The sequence below is a fragment of the Amphiura filiformis genome, chromosome 16 (genome assembly GCF_039555335.1).
Source record: "Amphiura filiformis chromosome 16, Afil_fr2py, whole genome shotgun sequence".
Lineage (NCBI taxonomy): Eukaryota > Metazoa > Echinodermata > Ophiuroidea > Amphilepidida > Amphiuridae > Amphiura > Amphiura filiformis.
This window is the reverse complement of record NC_092643.1, coordinates 47,279,256-47,299,119: the sequence shown is the minus strand read 5'-3', so window position 1 is coordinate 47,299,119 and position 19,864 is coordinate 47,279,256. Positions and strand designations below refer to the sequence as shown.

At 37.6% G+C, this 19,864-nt stretch overlaps 1 protein-coding gene across 3 annotated transcripts; it reads right to left on the bottom strand.

The window, feature by feature from the left end:
* Positions 1 to 254: 254 nt before the first annotated feature.
* Positions 255 to 19,113, bottom strand: LOC140136104 (uncharacterized). Of its 3 annotated transcripts, XM_072157810.1 has the most exons (8): positions 19,037 to 19,056; positions 8,923 to 9,002; positions 7,772 to 7,828; positions 5,638 to 5,848; positions 4,826 to 4,997; positions 3,816 to 3,939; positions 2,463 to 2,567; positions 255 to 2,013 (listed from the first exon to the last, which is right to left on the bottom strand). In XM_072157810.1, the coding sequence occupies exons 3-8, from the start codon at positions 7,795 to 7,797 to the stop codon at positions 1,683 to 1,685; spliced, it is 969 nt and encodes a 322-aa protein (XP_072013911.1). In that variant the 5' UTR covers positions 7,798 to 7,828; positions 8,923 to 9,002; positions 19,037 to 19,056; the 3' UTR covers positions 255 to 1,682. The 3 variants fall into 3 exon arrangements, with proteins under 3 accessions (XP_072013911.1, XP_072013909.1, XP_072013910.1); XM_072157808.1 differs by lacking the exon at positions 7,772 to 7,828 and having other exon boundaries at positions 18,995 to 19,113; XM_072157809.1 differs by lacking the exon at positions 7,772 to 7,828 and having other exon boundaries at positions 19,037 to 19,054.
* Positions 19,114 to 19,864: the final 751 nt, after the last annotated feature.

The following is a 19,864-nucleotide window of genomic DNA, read 5'->3' as shown; positions in this document are numbered from 1 at the left end:
AAAGAAAGAAAGAAAGAAAGAAAGAAAGAAAGAAAGAAAGAAAAAAAAGAAAAGAAAAGATGTTCTACCTGGGCGTCGCTCAGACAGAAATAGGCCATATGCAAAGTTATAAAGAAATGCTAAAATGACGAAGCTGATAAAAATCTGGGATCTAACTCTAATTCTAAGGAATTATGGGATTTACAGAAAAGGTCAATTGGGCACAAATCATTTTAATACAGAATAAAACCAGCAAAATACAATATACACGTTGATAATGTTTAGAAACAAATACATTAAATTTATTTTCTGCAATTACAATTATTTACAACAATATTGTATAAATAACATGATAGAATAAAAGAATCATGAGCAAGTCATAGTCAATGTGGCTGTGCTTTGGGCTGTGCTTGTGATCAAGCATGAACTGATCAAAGACAAGGGAACATCTAGACAGTTCATACCAATTTGTTTTCTTCACTTGAACCCAGGACCTCTTGCACAAGAGGCAGATAATTTATCCATGGTGCGATGCTTTCAACATTTACAAACTGTATCAAGGTGGTTGGTACCCATCCATTTTGATGCTTATTGCAAAGCCTGTTTTTTTCCAAATGCAACATTGGATTCTCTTGAAATGACCAGGATTAACAGATTTGGTACTCTGCATAATAAAGCCATGTTATAACATTTCCATAAAAAATAGATCGGTATTTCTTTTCCATAAAATGTTACCTTTTACTGTCAGATTTGTCCCCTTTTAATTTCTGAAAATCTGAATTTACTACCAGTGCAGATGTCGCCAATGCGTGTCATTACGTTGGTTGCGCTATGGTACAAATCTTTGGTGTGTGTATGACCGGGCCCACAAGCCATGTAGGTACTGTGTTGTGAACATTGCGTACGCGTTTGACTAATTTCCACCGTAATTAATTCAATCACGGTTCCTGCGTTTTATTAAAATTATAGCACCTAAAGTCTTGATTATTGCAGAGAATGTTAGTTTAATAAAGTACATTACAATCGTGTACAAAACAGAATTAAAAAAAATATTGAGGGTGTCATCCTCAACAAATGTTATAATATGGCTGTAAATCTGCAAATGAGGTGGATCTCATGTTGCATTTTGATATGATAGTCTTGTCCGTTATCACCAAAACTGATGGGTACCAATTATTTTGACACAGCCTGTATTTTAAGGAAATAAACTAAAAGTCTGATGATCTCCTATAAACGAAAGTGCTTTTGTTAGGAGGCTCACCATCTGCCTCCCTACCTGAAAGGTAGTGTGAAATATTGAACATTCCAACCCGAAAACTCATCTTTGACTATCTTTTATTACAAACGTAAGCAGGCTTTTCCTCCTTTCCCCCAACATAAGACTTGATTGACCTTCTGGTTTGTTCCCTAAGGGACCGTTCACAAACACTTGTAAGGGGGGGCCTGATGCAAAAAATTTTCATTGTGAAAAATTTTTTGGGCCCCCCTTTACAGACCTCAAAAATTTCAGGCCCCCCCCCACTTTTTGACATGAAAATTATGGGTCAACCCCATAGAAAAGCATATAAACTTAATTTTTCCAGGAAAATTGTGGTCATTTTTTTCAGGGCCCCCCTTAGGAGGGTCAAAAATGTTCAGGGCCCCCTTTTGCATCAGGCCCCCCCTTACAAGTGTTTGTGAACGGTCCCTAATTGAGTTCATCATCAAGATGCAAAATAGTAGTCACTCATTAGTATAGAGCAGTCATGGAACTCTGTTGAGTAATCATAATATAGGAAACATTCTTCCGGGTCGCTCTTTGTACTACCGGCATAACCGTATTCCTTGAGTGTTCTATCCGGCATTAGTAAAGATGCTGCATCTCGGGATTTGTCTCCGTATACTCGCAGCGTAGTTGTAGCTAGTTCCATCTTGTTCTTGATGATATCTATGAGTCCATATATGGTGAGATGAGAGTGCAGGATCATGTCAAAGTGTCCGGGGTAAGAGCGGAGGTTTTCAAATGTCGCAAATTTGAGATGAACATTAAGGTACCTGCAGTGAATATATAAAAAGAAGCTGTAGTGAATATATAAAAAGAAGCAATTAGTAGACTTTATACTGTATCCAACAAAAAAAAGACAAGAAAAATAAAAAATCCTAAAGGCCAAAATTAAAAAATAACACTGTAGATGAACATATGAGTAACAAAGTTTTAAAAAAGTTTTTTTTTTTTTGCACCCAAATAACTTGGTTGTGTGCATTTACGATAGAAAAACTTACTTTCAAGAAAAAATAAAGATCTAAATTCCATTGAGGGCCAAACTAATTTCAAAGATCTGTGTTTGAGTGCCAAATATAACTCATTTTGCTATGTTTACTGTTCATTCCAGAGGTGCTAGAGGGCCAACCACCGTTAGTCTGTGGACTGCCCATTGAGAACCCTAGCAGAAGCCTAAAGTTGCTCTCAAGTTTTAATGATTATAACTTTGTTACAAGATTACCTTGGTGCTTTCTCCAAATCAGGTTTCCAAAGTCCAAGTTTACAGCATGGACAAGGATCCAGCGGTTCTTTGGTGGTTACTAGCTGAGGGCTCCATTCTTCATCACTGTAGGGCATTGCAGGAAAACAATAATACAAACCAAAGAAAATGTATCAAATATTATAAACATATAAAAGACACTAAAGCCTTTGTATCAGGGAGTGGAAAATTGCCAATTTCTTATTTCTCTGCTCAAGGGCTAAGAGCAAAATTATTCGCTTGATCTGTTGGGAGTGGCCTTTCCTGTCCTTGTTCATTTTCTTCAATTCTGTTTCTTACACAGCCCAGCATGCTTAGCTTGCTTGAGCCTGGTCCATCAGGAACCAATAGTGTGTCTACCAACTGGTTATGCAAAAAAGTTAAAAAAAAAAAAATCTGGTTTGATGTTGAATTGCTAGTTCTTAATGTTTTCAAATGATGTTGTATGTTAAAAACATGTAATGAAAGCAGCACTGAATGGAACTATGCCATTTAACATCCTGTGAATTACTGCCATTTTTAGAGTATTTCTGATTGATTAATTACATGATATAATCATCTCACAGGCTCACACACTCAACTTTGAAAGTGATGTGCGGACAGCAGTTCGAAACTAGGGTCTGACACCGAAAAAGTGGGGTCTTTCAGCAAGAAGGCCCAAAAAAAGGGGTCATTCTGTGAGACTGGAGAAAATCTTACCAAAAAAGGGGTCATTCAGAGAGACTGGGAACAATTTTGGATCAATATATAAAAGTTGATATAAAATTTTGAAAAATTTGACAATTTTGAAAACAATTTGAAGAAAAATAATGAAAAAAAAACCAGGGTCATTCAGTGAGAGATTATCAGAAATTTCCCCAAAATTTTTGAAAAAGAAGGGGGTCTTTTGATGGCAGGAAAACAAAAACAGGGTCATTGGGTGAGAGGGAGTCCAGTAAAACAAAAAAGGGGGTCATTGGGTGAGAAGGAGTTGAAAAATGGGGGTCAATGTGGCCTCCCATTTTTTTGAGTTCCCCCCACCAATCGAAATAGAGCTTTCAGAACTCTTAGCAATTTTAAGCTTAAACCCCTTCAGCCTAAATGACTATTTTTTTACCATATCTCATGATCGGGCTCTCATTGTGACCAATCAAATTAAATTTCAGAAACTAATAATTTTACTGCTTATGGGGTTTTAAAAGTGGTATTAGGTGACAGGACAGATCCAAGATGAAATGTTGAGACCATGATTTTGTAAAAATATGAGGTCATTGGATTACAGCTATAAAGGGTCTCAACAGCTCAATCTATGCATCACCTCTGAAATGGGAGTGCCTACTCCTGTTCACAACTTACTCATCAAATGGTAGTCCTTTGGCAAATTCTCTGTAATCAATAGTTCCATTTCCATCTTTATCAATACGCCTAGATAGTATCTCTAGCTCTATTGCATTGCATGGTATGTCTAAGTCAACAAGACCTGCAGAAATAACGATGAAAAAAGTAATGCCTTGTGAGAACTTTAAACTGGGAATTTATAAAAGAACACAGAACCTTGTTTTCAAAATTCAAGAGTTTTTTCTTTCGTTCAGAACATTCTGAATTATATGTTAAAAATGTTTGAAAATAGTTATCTTCACACTTTTGAGGTTGTCTAAACTGGTTTAGAATATGAATGGAGTATTACAACAGTGAAAAATTACAATTAACACATTCCTTAGGCATTTTGGGAAATTAATTGTCCAGTTTCTCAGAAATATTTTTAAAAAAATTGACTGGAATTAGGTGCAAGTTTTTGGTGTGTATACAATGTGGTCTTTGAAAAAAATCTTGAGTATATAGTGGCCTATCAGCGTTGTTTTACCTGCAATAATAAATTGCACACAAAACATTAATGCCCAAAAGAAAGGTGAAATTTTGAGTTTATACCAGTACAATTTTCAATTTTACACTATTGGGTGGGGTGTGGTGTTAAAATTTTCTTGGGGTTGGTTTTAGGGGGTTGAAATTGTATGGGGGGTGGTGCATTAGCATTTAGCAAACCAAATCCTTTAGGGTTTAACCCCTATCCCAAACAAAGACTGCACTATGTGTTTACATCATTCACATATACGCCTACACCTCAAATGGGTTGGTGATCAACAGCATGAAATATAATTTTTTTGTTGATAATTACATTTACCAGGAACAAAGAATACATCAAGTCAGGGACCTTTTTTAAACATTAAGAAAGAGAAACAATGCACTATAAATTACTTTTAGGTGAAGTCATCTCGGTCTAGCCATTTGGGATTAATTTGGTTCTGTAGCATAGATCTTGAAGCGCTTTACGTACTGTCCGCATTGGAAGACGGATGAGTACATACCTGCTTTGAATTCATCATAACTCAGAATACCATCGCCATTGACATCAAACTTCTTGAAGAGTTCCACTGCTTTGAAATTATTTGTTCTAATCCATCTGTTAATTCTTTCTAAGAAATTCTCAAAAAGATCTGCTTGTGATGTGATGTTTAGACATGCTTTATCCAACTTTTCCTGTGATAAAGAAAAAAACACTTTATTAAATATGTGAGCTCATCATTGGTATCACTGGGATAACATCAAGGTGTTAGACATAAAGCCTATAAGACTTCCTAAGCTGGGTCTGTGAAGCAATTCACATTAAAGTCCCATTCAGTGATCCCAGCACAAGTGTAAAAAATTAAAATTGTTTATAAATTGCTTAAAAGTGAAGGATAAGTCATTTGCAAATTGTCATTTGGTATTTTTGGTCCCAAATCTGAACACTCTCAATTTCATGAAAATATGGTAGAAATGGTGTTTTCTTGAATAAGTGCAACTTTTTCATTGTTTTTAGAAAAATGCAAAATGCTTTCAAACACTGGTCTAAGTTTGAATTTGTTTTTCAACAAATTTGGTTTAAAGTCTAAGTCATGTAGTTTTTCAGTCCCTCCCAGCTGCACATCCCCATCCAAACCAAAGTTGGGACCGCCAGGGCATAGGGGTCTATGGGGGAAGTAATAAGCACAAGATAAGGGTCTTTTGGGGAAGATGCTAAAAAATGGGGTATGGGGAAATATGCCAAAAGTGTTATTCTTCAAAATCATGCACATCATAATGCTGAGTCCCTCAGTTTAGCACTTAATACTACAGGTGTACAGCAATCTCGTATTACCTTTGCCTTCTCTTCTTTTGACATCTTCTTTTTCTTCCCCTTCTTTCCTTTCTTGCCCTTCTTCCCTTTTGCAGATGGAGGTGATGTTGTTGCCATGGCAGCTGCTGCAGCAGGGTCAGCTTGTTGGGCTGGATCATTGGCAGGATCGGAAACTGCTGTGGTGACTGCATCTGGTTTGGGTGATGGGGAACGCGACTTGGCAGAACCCTTCCTTTAATTTCAAGGGAGAAAAATAGGTTTACAGTCAGTCACATATGTCAAAAACAGTGGTGGTCTCACCCAGTTAGAATTTGTGCCACCCTCCCATAAAATTGTAAAACACTATAATGTGTGGGTCATGAAGCTTCTGTTTTCAACAATTGAAAATTATAATTTAATTAAAATGAATGCAGTGGGCTCTATCTTGATCCTCGCATCTTTAAAAAGCTGAAACTTGTCAGCTTCCCTGGGGAGCTTCCAGGGGCTCCTAGAACCCACATCAGTTTGCATTTTGCATTTGTTGATGTACAAAAGGGAAGGGGTCATACAAAATTTCACCTTCACATAGAGGGTTACAAAAACATGGTCACTGATATGTGATATGATCAAGCAAAATGAGTCGGATGTCAGGAATATTGAATTTGAGATGTAGTAAATAATAGTATTCAATTTCCTTTGTATTTTATTGTTCTGATGGCCATATCTCTGAAACTCTTGTCCAATTAAGATGGGGTTTTCAGCAAAATAAAGCTCTGAGAATGACTCATGTAATGAAAATGAAAACCAACTTTGGATTTTGATCAACATCAGACTCATTTAGCTTGAGGCCTTGATTGCATCATATATTTGGGAAACCCTCCAAATGACATCACAATAATAATTGAAGAAATGTATGTAGATTGTATTGAGATTAGTAATTTGGTGCAGGCTTAATAAAAAGTTTGTATTGCCCAGCTCCAAAGTCACAGTTGGTCAGTTGGATTATTTAACAAATTAAGAAATGCAAGTTCACCACAAAATACTGTAAAACACTTTAATTTCACAGCGACTTAATGCGAATTGGCAAGAAGTCATCTTTTTGTGGCAATTTAAATTCAAGAATTTGCATTCTCTTGCTATGTAAAACCATTATAAATGAACTATTTAGCGGTAATTTAATTTAGTGATTGAAGGCACCAGCGAAATCAGCAAAATTAAATTGCTAGCGAAATTAGGTTGTTTACAGTATGATGGTAAACAATGATTGGTAAGGTTTGCCAGATTCAAAAAATATATCAGCATGCGTACTATAAACAGGCAAAAATAATTGTGCCATTTGTACCAAATATATGAAAATTTAAATTAAAAAAATGTGACCCTACTTTTTCATATTTTGGGACATTCAGAAAAGGGCAATTCTCTGTTGGCCTTACTACTGGACAAGTACACAAGCTATACATGTATAAATGGAAAGTTATCATAATGTGGAAAATGGAACATATGAACACAATTTACACAACATGCTGAATGAATCAATGGATGGGTTATGAATGACAAGCAGTAAAAAACAGGGAAATACTCTGATCTACAAGAATGTAATTGGTATTTTTCATTCCATCTTCAAACAAAACTACACTACAAGATTCCTATTGCAGCCGCCTGCACAGTTACACCATTGCCAAGGTACCTAACTGGTACACACAAAGTACCTACACAGTATCTATGCGGCTACTCAGTGCGCAGGATCCAACAGCAGTCTCCACTGGTGCTGCACTTACACAAACAGTACCTTGGCGACACCGACTGCGTACATGTGCAGGCAGCCCCAATAGGAATCTAGTAGTTTCATAGGGCTTCATCAATCTTTTGGTTTGTTTTAAATGAAGATGGCAATAAATGGTATGCTAGTGCTGCTTACTACAGTGGGCTATTCCAGTTGATATCCACACACCCTATGGGAGACACGATCTTAATCTTCCACACAGGGAGTGTGAATTCCAAATGGGGTTACTTTAAAACAGGCAACTTGATCCACTTGAAATCTATACCCCTGTGTGAGAGATTAAGGTCATGTCTTCCATGTATGCATTTCAACTGGAGTAGCCCAATCACAGATCTGCGCTACAATATACAAAATAAACGACATATAGGCAAATACAAGTACTAGTGATCTTACTGAACATGTTCTAAACTTTCATTCATGGTGTTCTATACTATTGTTGTTGGCTGCGAGCTGTGAATATAAAATTGTTAAGTTTTGATAATGAATGAAATGATCTTGGTAAACTATACACCACGCAATATAATGTAAATCATATTTAATGTTTTGAACCCACTTTTAATATGATTCCAAAAGAAGCCATTGTTTTAGAATATGCCTGTCACCCAAAAATCAAATGAGATCCATATTTGCAGCATGCCCAGGGCAGCATGTCCCTGTATGGTCATTTGTAGAGTCCCCACCCCTACAGTTGATTGCAGATATCAGAACCAGGGATGACTGGCCTTCTAGACCCTTCTCCATGATTCATTTGTTGATATTGTTTTTTCTTTATTTGTTTTTGTTTAATTTATACTTGTATGATTTGTGTGAATTATAGAAATAAAATTGTCTTATATCCTGTTATCTTGTATAGCTCAGACATTTAACATGCACAGGGTGTGACTGTCAATACAAATTTTTACACTTTTCAAAAGCTCTCTTTTCAAATTGCTATAAGTTAGGAAATAAAGTTGTATTGTACCAAATATAGTATCAATCAAAATACACGTAGAACAAAATTCTCTATCTATCGACTACTTTATTTTGTACCGGTACTTCAGTTTTAGTGTCTTTAAAGCCATAATGTATGATCTTCTAAAAAAATGTCAAATCTTGATTTTTGGCATATTTGTAATGCTTACACATGCCCCAACTTGCACCTAAATGGAATCAGCCAAATTTGTTGAATTTGTAGGTCAACATAGCAAAGTTCGAGAAGGCATAATTTTATGAATTATGGCTTTATGTCCTCCTATAGAACTGCATGTTAAACGGCCAAAATAACCACTACCACTACATTCAAAATGGACAGAAACCCTTCGCAACAATTATTACTAGTATTATTTCAGCATTTTGAGTATAGAATAAAAAAAATTAAATTTGAAGGAAATCGTACATTAAGAAATTACATTTGTTTTAAGTGTTCTGATACTTTTTGGGCGCAGTATACATAAAATAGAATTATGAAATGTTTTGACCAATGTATGACTAATGTCTCAACCTTTTTCTTGAATATTGATAAATGCAATGATTTATTTCTTGCAAAATGTTACAAAAAAACTTACTTTTTGCCACTTTTCTTTTTCAATGGCATATTTTGATGGAATAATTAATCTCTTGATGACTGGGGTTATTGACTCAATTCCTAGAAAAAAGAAAACCAAAAGAAATATATCAATTATAAAAACTGATTATTCTGAACAGAATAAAATGTCACATAAAAGAATTACAAACCAAAAAAGAATGACAGTACCAGTTATTTTATTATACAAAGACAGATTGACAGGCCTTCATTTTTGAAAATTGCAGAAGCTCTGTTAAACACTCTCTGGTTTTCTTAGGTGCTCAACAAGGAGCTCAATCTTATCATTCTGTATTAAACATAGGGGTTCAAGTAGTGAGGAGCTCAGTAAACCATACTCCTGAAATGGTTAAGGAGAGCTGTAGGAGCTCTGGTGCAATTGAGCTCCTCAAAAATGAAGGCCTGGATTGAGATTGCGTTTGATGTCAGACGTACATGTACGGTAGGCCTACATTATTTAGGTATGAGAGGCAAACCTCATCAGTTAACACATTTGCTAGTGAGCCAAAATGGCCTAAACCGGGGCCCAAACACAATATATATTTACATAGTAATTTAAAAGACCAGCTTGCTCAAGGAAGCCTAAACTTCCTACCATTCCTCATGTGAAGACGAGACTTAAACAAAACATATTTGGTGCATGTTTGTAAATTTTGAGCACATTTGAGGATGTAAAAGACCAGATTTGTAGCTACTTGTGACTGTTATATATTATAGGTATCACAGGGAAACCTCGGTTAACACATTTGTTAGTCAGTCAAAATGGCCTAAACCGGCAATACAAATTTACATTGAAATTAAAAAGAAGCTTTTTAAGAAGGAAACCTTCATAAATATGTTGTCTATACTTCACTTGACCCAAATATATGATTTTTTTTTGTGATGATAGACTCGCACATGGAATTTCAGAGAGATTTTGATAGCAGTTCCATTAAAAAAAGGTGCTATCATCATGAGACTAAGATCTAGAAACACCCCCGTAATGCTGTTTTGGGGAATTTTGCTAGGAGAATCTTTTTGATGAAAGTCAATCTTTGACAAGATGTAACTTTGCTATGGAAAGTGCTATGACAAAAAGGTTTTCAGTGTTGGCTTTCTTTACTCAAGGGCTTTAATTTGATATATAAAATGATGCAGTTTGATGGCAAATTTGAATTCACCTGGCATACCTATATATTATCGTCGCCGTGTTTTGAATTTGTCCTGGCTATAGATGCCGTCAGTGTGACGTCATCACCGTGACGTGAGTTCAGGGTGCCCCATTTCTACATACGTACGGCATTCATGGCCCTATGGTGAGGAAGGAACAACTAGACTTAGCTGTGGTCTAAGACCACGAACACAGCCGTGTTGTGACCCCTTATTGACCTTTGACCCCAAAATATATGAAAGTCCCATAGACATTGGCTAGTGTCAATGTACATTTGCATGTGGCATCACTATGCCATGTTACTTGTGGCAGAAGGGGCATTTTGAAGGTTTTTCGTCTCAGACCGGAAGTGACCCCTTGATGACCTTTGACCCAAAATAAAAAAATACCACATATACACTGGGTAACCACAATTCATATATGAACATACCGTTACTGTCCTTTGTTTTTCTTAGCTAATAAAAATTTTTTGAAGGTATTTCGTTTTATACCGGAAGTGACCCCTTAATGACCTTTGACCCCAAATCTGTGTACACCCCATATACACTGGGTAACACCAATGCATGTGTGCAAGTGGTATCACTGTCCTCGTAATTTGTGGAAGAAGATGCATTTTATAAGTATTTCGTTTTATACCGGAAGTGACCCCTTAATGACCTTTGACCCCAAATTAAAAAATACCACATATACACTGGGCAACCACAATTTATGTGTGCATATACCTTTACTGTCCTACGTTTTTCTTAGCTAATAAAATTTTTTGAAGATATTTTGTTTTATACCGGAAGTGACCCCTTAATGACCTTTGACCCCAAATCTGTGTAATTACAATACATGTGTGCAAGTGGCGTCACTGTCCTACGTAATTTGAGGGAGAAGATGAATTTTAAAGGTTATTTCGTTTTATACCGGAAGTGACCCCTTAATGACCTTTGACCCATATAAAAAAAATATCACATATACACTAGGTAACTGCAAATCAGATGTGAACATTCCGTTACTGCCCTATATTTTGTTTAGCTAATAAAAATTTTTGAAGATATTTCGTTTTATACCGGAAGTGACCCCTTAATGACCTTTGACCCCAAATCTGTGTACACCATATAGACACTGGATGATAACAATGCTTTGACTTTGACGTAATACTCCGCAACGCCTCTTCTGAAGCCAAACGCAAAGGAATGTGAGAGCGCTGAGAGAGCTATTAATCTTGGAGTTTTTGCTGTTTTCTTAGGTGGTTGGTTACTTCTTGTTTGAATGCTTCCGCTGTTTCGATGTTAATGATGTTGTTAGGCAGGGTATTCCACTCATTGATTGTTTTTGGAAAAAATGAGTCTCTGAGACAGTTCTTGTTGGCTCGTGGTCTGTTAAATGCCTTGACGTTTTGACGGCGAGTGGGGCGGGTGACTGGTATGAGAAATTTTTGAGCCGGTATGGCGACCTGACCTGTGGTGGTTTTGTGTAACAGAGTGAGGCGACTAGCTTGTCGACGCAGTTGTAGTGAGTCCCATTCAAGTTGTGTCAACATTTTAGTGACACTACTATATTGGTCGTAATCTCTGCAGGCAAATCTTGCAGCTTTGCGTTGCACCGCCTCAATTTAAGTATGTGTTCTTTAGTTGCGGATCCCATACGGTTCCGCAATACTCTAGGTGCGGCCGCACTAATGCCTTATAGGCAGTTGATTTGAGTTCAGTGGTACACGGATGCAAATTTCTACGCACTACCCCTAGAACTCGATTGGCTTTTGAGATGGCATGATTGATGTGGTTATCCCATTTAAGATTATTTGTTATTTGAATACCCAGATATGAGTGTGAGTCCATTTCTTGCAACACAGACTGCCCTAGTTTGTACTGATGGGTAGTCTTACTTCTAGAATGTGACAATTTAAGTGTGAAACACTTACTGGCATTAAATTGCATTTGCCAGTTGTTTTGCCACATATGCAAGGTATCAAGATCAGATTGAAGGCGAGAAACATCAGAGTTGTCGTGGATGGGGCGATATAATACACAGTCATCAGCAAATAAACGAACCTCCGACGAGATGTTACCAGGGAGGTCGTTTATATATGGTCATTTTCACGGTAAAGGGTGTAACTTTGGATTTTTAACATTTTAATCCGTGAGTGTTCTAATAAAGCCACAGAATCCCATAATTTTTGGCCACATAAGTCATCTAGTTAGCAGCTACCTTGGGTAGCATAATCAGCTTTGGGAGTCACTGCGTTCAGTTTTAGCAGGCTTAAATGTACTTAATATTGCCATTTTGAAAAACTATAAAAAACAGTAACATTTTTGTAAAACCCTGTGTTTTCTTCAGTTAGTTCATGGATAATTTTTCTTATCCTGAAAGTACAGTCATATGTTCAGTAAACACTGCCACATTAGATTTAATTGTGAACAGCCCTGTATTTTTGAGAACCGGACTTGATATTTGTCGTTTCGAGGCTTCATTTTCCGTTAACAATTGTTAACAAACTTTGTGGGTGTAGCTTTGGTTCATAATTCTTGGTTATTTCTTCACTTCTTCTTGATTCATAACAGTTGTTATCTTAACTTGAAATGGGTAACAAAAATTAGTCGATTTGCAAGCTTTTAAAATTTTTACAAAATCTTGACTTCAAAGAGCCGTTTTTCCGTTAACTTTTTGAAGCCTCCGAAACAAACTGTTCAGCAAGCTTGTGCAAATATAAATAAAAGAGCTCATCCAATCTATTTATCAAAATGTAGCAAAGTAGATCCTCAAGTCACATGTTTTTAAATCGTGGAGATATATATCACCGTTTGAAAATGGGACCCAATACAAACTTTCCGTTAACAATTGAAGCCTCCGAAACAAATGAAGCCTCTGAAACAACAATAAGATTAATTATCATCTATGCATATCTAAATTGGTGTGTTTCATACTGATATCTGCATTGTAATTATTACTTGATATGTGCAGAATGTCATAAATTTAAAAAAATTTGACATTATGGTTAATGTTTGAAAAATATACTGATACCCAAAAAAGCCTGTTTCGGAGGCTTCACATGCAAAAAACACCATACTTAACAAATGGGTGAAAAAATTAACATGTGATAAATCTACAATATCTGCCGCATAGAATCATTGATTCAATATACACAAGAAAATAACAGCTTAGATGATCCCAACACTGTTGTTTTCAAAAAAACTACTTCTGCAATGTTTAACAATTGTTAACACGAAGCCTCGAAACAAAAAAATGACTTGCTGTGATAATTTAATTTTTGTCACAACTGAAATTCAATACTTAGAAGCAAAGCATGAAAATTGGTAATTGTGATATTTTTTACCTATTTTTTATGTCAACTTGTAGTGGTTAGCCAAATATTTTACTTTTATGATCACCTGTGTTGTTAACTGAAGCCTCCGAAACACAAATCGCTTGAATTGCCAATTCTAAAAAATAACTCCAATTTCTGTGAAACTTGGCTGGGAGGTTCCTTTCATCAAGTAGTATTTGTACATGAAGTTAGACATTCAAATTATTTTAGGACCCCAATTAAAACTTTAAAAATATGTTTAAGGTTTGGATATTTCCATTGTAAATGACACTTGATGTTAAAAATTTTCAAAACTGCTATTACAAACATAGCAAAACATGGTATAAAATTTAACTTATATCTGTTGACTTACTTTGGAATGGGATTTCACATGTATTCCAGCTTTCATGTCATAATTTTCTGAGGTTATGTAAAATACATTTTTCTTAGATTTTAACCAAAATGTTATGGAAATGTCAAATTTTTATTAGAAATCAAAAGGTTTAAGCCTTGAAACATTATTTTACTGGAATTTAAGTTGCTTCTATGCATGATTTCAGTAAACAGAAACATATTTAAGTGGTTTGAAATTTTGACCCAAAAAATCAACAGTTACACCCTTTACTGTGAAAATGACCATATGCTAAGAACAATAAGGGGCCGAGGACGGTGCCTTGGGGAACGCCTGATCTAACTGGCACCCACTGTGAATGATCACCATCCACGACAACTCTCTGTTTCCGCTGTGTTAAAAAATTTTTACCCATGTATGAGTCCTGTCGGTTATACCATATTTTTCTAACTTGTAAAGCAGCCTCTGGTGAGGAACCGTGTCGAACGCCTTGCTGAAGTCCATGATTACCATATCGACAGATGTTTTGGAATCAAGGGCTTCAGCAAGGTCGTTGACAGTAAGGATTAATTGGCTCTCACACGAGTGACCACGGCGGAAGCCGTGTTGCCTGTCCGATAGGACATTGAAATTATTAAAGTGGTGCATAATTTGGCTATGAAGTATGTGTTCTAACAGTTTACAACAAATAGGTGTCAAAGACACAGGCCTGTAATTTGATGCAGTGGCTCTGTCCCCTTTTTTAAAAATTGGGGTGATGTTAGCTGTGAGCCAGTCTGAAGGAAGGGACCATGTGTCTAAAGACTTCCTGAAAATGTGTGTCAACGCCGGTGTGAGTTCTTTGGCAAAAGATTTCAGGATTTTTGCTGGGATGCCGTCCGGCCCTGGGGCCTTGTTTACTTCCAAATCATTCAGTAATTTGAATACCCCATCCTGGGATATTTCAAAATCAGGCATTGGTGGATAACACTGTTGTTTGGGCAGGTTATCGGTAGGGTTTTCATTGGTAAAGACCGATTCAAACTGGTGATTTAGGATTTCAGCTTTACCAACACTATCACTAAAAAGTGAGCCATTGCTTCTAAGAGCAGGAATGCCCACACTATCGTTGCGTAACTTCTTCACGAAGCTCCAGAATTGCTTAGGTGACTCAATGCATGAGGATCTTACCCATCTCCAGTATGCCACCTTAGTGTCTTTTTGTACTTCTTTACGGATGTTTCTGAAATTTTGTTTGTCAGTTTCATTACCAGATTTTCTAGCTTTGTTAAAGATTCTTTGCTTTTTCCTCAACTTCCTACGGATGCTCGGTGAGATCCATGGGGTATTATTCTTTTTTGAAGAATAATTTGAGGGAATGTGTGTGTCCATTGCCTGAAATATACCTTCTTTAAACAATTTCCAATCATCCTCAACAGTGGAAGAATTTGAGGCCAAAATTTTGGAGCTGAGATTGATAAAATCTTTCTTCAACCCTTCATTATTGGCTTTTTGGTATTTGTACACTTTTCTAGGCTTAGATTTCAAAAGCTTAGGAGATGTTGCCATGTCAATCATGGGGATTCCGTCATGGTCACTAATGCCCGGGTTGGTCATAACATTGTTGACCAAAGTTGGATTGGAGGTAAGAAAAAGGTCTAAAATCTTATCCTCCCTTGTTGGCTCAGTTACCATTTGGGTTAGGTTAAATTGTTCGGCTATCTCAATCATGAGCTTACATAGCCCAACATCTCTAGCTCCAGGATTGACAGTATGATTGGCCCAATTGATACCCCCCAGGTTGAAATCTCCACCTAAGCACACGGTCGTACCCTTGGTGATGTTAATACTGAGCAAGAGACGATCTTAACATCTCCAAATAATTTGGGTCAGTATTGCTGGGTGTTCTATAAAACGCACCAATGAGGATGTCCTTGCACCCAACGAGCTGAATGCGTACCCAAGCAATTTCGCAATCGGTGTCGAGATCAACCTGGTGAGTACCAATTAGGTCATTTCAGAGAGCAACAAATACACCTCCTCTCCCATCGTGTGAGTTCCTGTCTTTTCTTATGGCTGTAAAGTCCGTGGAAATACCTCGCTGTTACTCACAGAGTCGTTGAGCCAAGACTCCGTGCCAATTATGACATGGGGCTTATTGGTGTCAATGCAAGCATGAAACGCTCTCGCTTCGCTCTAACACTCTGGAAATTAACAACCAGAAACCTCAGAGATCCAACTTTGTGGACCTTTTTGTTCTTAGTTTTTGGGTCATTTACATTTATGCCAGGTAACTTCACAGGGGATGACGATGCCCTAGGCGAGCCAAGTACTAGACCACCATCCTCATTCACAGAACCCAAGCTGCTAAAGCTATTAGAACATTCAATGCTTGAGTTACTGAACAAGTGGCACTCTGAGTAGTTGGCCTCACCGCAAGCATCACAGTACCATATCACCTTACTCCCATCCAAGTTTTCGTAAGTTTGGGTAGACATTCCCATGCAATCGGCATGGTACCAGCTGAGACAGCTGTCGCACTTATACCTTTCTGACCCCACTTAACGGCAAGAGAACATACTTGGCATGGGAATTTAGGCTTGTATGGCCCTGGATTAAGTTCAATATCATGAGCATTGATCAATAATAACAAGTGGAAATATGAGAGTACCAGGTTGGATTTTGTGCACGATAACTTGGGGCACTCTTGATGATACTGAAAGTATGGGGGATGTGAGCTGCCCTTAAGACAGTTTGCTTAGCTACCACCATCGACACTGCGCTTTCATTGAAAGAAATTGAATGCCATGAATTGGACCATGGTAAGGTGTATTGTGAGAATTGAACTGAGTTAAGACCCAGCGTAACACCAAGTACGGCAAATGAATGAAATACATTGTTTTTCAACTGGGATACTGTATAAGTACTGATGGGATTCACACCACTCAATAAGCCAGGGAAAACAACTTTCTCGCTTGTATGAGTTCTTAAAAATACTAATTTAAGTAGAAGGTACAACGTTGCTGTCGTAATTGTGAGCTTCATTGTTCAAACTGATGGTGAAGAACAGCTGCAAAGGTCAGGTGCCACACCGGCACTACTCATTTACACACAACCAGCCACACCGCTACCCAGGTGCTAGTAGGCCATTGCAGATGTCGTGGACGCCATCTTTAAATACTGGTATACACGCCAGATAATGATGACTTATTTTACAATTTAACAAGATTAGATCTTACCAAATCTCACCAAAAATCAGTCACAAATGGTCACCAAACAATATATTATTGCTTGGTTAGCAGTATAAAACTGGATGCCCGATGTAAAAAGTGGAATTTTTAGATGAAATATCCACTTCAGCGGAGCTCTCAAAATTTCCAACCACGCACTCCAGCGCAGCGCCCAGTGCATGTGTGCTAGTGGCGTCACTGTCCTATGTAAGTTGTGGGAGAAGATGCATTTTTAGTTGAAATCACGTTTTTGACCCCTATGACCCCTGTGTGACCTTTGACCCCACAAGTTTCATGTGACATGTAGGGGCATGGTCAATGATCATTGTGACCAAGTTAGGTCAAAATAGATGTAAGTGTGTGAGTGTGTGAGTGCTAGAGCAAATGTATAAATGGTTGACAGAAGAAGAAGAAGAAGAAAGAAAGAAGAAAGAAAGAAGAACCTGTAAGAAAAAAGACACAGCCGTGACTAACGTCACGGCTGTGTAACTAGGGCCATAATGTTTCGGGCTATATTAAATTTCCATGTTCATCGACAGATACTGTATGGCCCGGTATATGGTGGACGTGTGTTGACGTGCTTGTGATTTTGTGCAGCTATTTTACCAGTTTTCGAGAAAATATGGACTCGCCGAATTTCTCTGGACTTGGAATAAAGCTGCAACGAGTTCTCCAAGCTCTAGATATCAACAATTTGGAGCCTCCGTCGTGGACTTTGAAGGATAACAAGGGGAAAATTTACCTTGATATCTGTTGGGTTGCTTAAATCTCCCGCCACGACAGCTGTGTCAAGCACACGAATCGATACATGTGACCAAGTGAAGCGTGGTAGAGACATTTTGGATAAACGGGGCGTGGAATGTCCACCTCACTGCAACAAAAAGACTGCTACCGCTCCTCTGGATTCCCGCATTGTGCCACCAAGAAGAAGAAAGAAGAAATCCCCCTCTACACAGAAAAGAGATAGGCAGAGACTTGAAAAGTGGTTAGACTCAAAACGGGAAAAAAGATTGGTACCCATCTTGAAACCTAACTCTGTTATGCCAGTTAAAGATGTTTCTATCACTCCACCTGATAAACATCTTGAACAATCTCTTGCTGATGTGCCTCTTGCATGTAGCCTTGGTAACCAGGCTGCCGCAGCTCCAGGCCCCTTTCCTGTGAAACCCCCTAGTGACTCACATGACGCCCAGTGTCATGTCCGTACAGACTCATCCCAGGTAGAACAAACCCAGGAAGTGAGTGTTGACACGGAACCCATTTCAGATGAGGAGCTGGATCTAGACCAATGCGCTAACACAGTTTGCATGATTCCAGGATATTTGGCTCCTGGCGGTCTCAAGAAATGCACCCGTTGCTATATGGCATCCTATTGCAGCAGGAACTGTCAAGCTCAGCATTGGAAATTCCACAAACTTGACTGTTACAAACCATGAAATAATATTTTCTTGGAGAAACTTCTGCACTGTATATCTTCTGCACCTAGTAATTGACTTTTGTGTTGTTCGTGACCAGTGGATTTAAATCCTGGACCGACTGTAAAATTAGTAAAAAGGATCCCGGATCTATCCGTTGTTTGATCCTGTAGTTTGTAGCGTAGCTAGTGTTTGTCCAGTTGATTTGAATCCTGGATTAAACCGTAGAACTTGTGAAAAGGATCCTGGACATCCATTGTTTGATCCTGTAGTTTAACGCCGTGTTTTGATCGCATGCGATCGTTTGCCCCGGAGTGACAAACAGTTCTTTTCCGCAGTGCACCCGTCTCCACCGACCACACTGGCTTCTGTTGTGAAAAACTTTTGACTTTGTAGTTTAGTTGATTGTAAATTGTGTATTTTTTGGTGTTAATTGTACTTTTGTGAACCTTATTTCCTGTTTATCAGGGGTGCGCCTACTGTAAGGCGGGATTTACGAACTACTACTGATGACTGATGTTTCAGAAAATTAAAAGGCAAACATCCAAGCTTTAGTTACAAAGTTACATTACACCACAATAAAAACGTTTGGTAACATTCTCTCAGAAACAACCTGATTACAATGATATCTAAATACCTGAATCACTGTAGTTAACTACAAAAAAGATATGTAAAATACCAGAATTTGCACTAGAATGCACACCCTAAACTGTCGAAAACATCCATATCCAATGACAACAAATCGCGTTGCATTCTGGGTATTCAATCAATTTTGCCCACATGCTTTCTTTAAGCATGCGCAGTACAACAATTGCGTCCTGGAAAACCTTTCGAGTTTGTGTGATGTAAACAAGTTGTAATGTATGTGCATTTTAATCGTTTAAAATGGTAAGTTTTAAGTTTATCGCCCAATAGATTTGTTGTAATGTATTGTTGTTTGATGCGTAGAGAAATTTAGTCTCCCTCGGATTCGCTGTTGAAGAGAATTCATGCCATGGATTACATGATTGGAAAACACTCATGACTAAAAGCTACTAAAGTATGCAACAATGAATAAGCTTACATATCAAGTTTAACATTTTACTCTGTTTAACTACAAAATTAAAGTAAAATCCAAGTTACAAAGTTAATGTACACAATCATGTATTTAATTTACTAGTGGTTACTGATCAAGACCCCTTTCAAGTGCCAGTATTTTTTGCTTGTATGCCGATTTAAATTTATGTCTACTTCATGCAAGGTGAATTCAAATTTGCCATCAAACGGCATCATTTTATATATCAAATTAAAGCCCTTGAGTAAACAAAGCCAAAACTGAAAACCGTTTTTTCATAGCACTTTCCGTAGCAAAGTTACATCTTGTCAAAGACTGACGTTCATCAAAAAGATTCAGCTAGCAAAATTCCCCAAAACGGCATTTCGGGGTGTTTCTAGATCTTAGTCTCATTATGATAGCAGCTTTTTTAATGGAACTGCCATCAAAATCCTCTAAAATTCCATGTGCGAT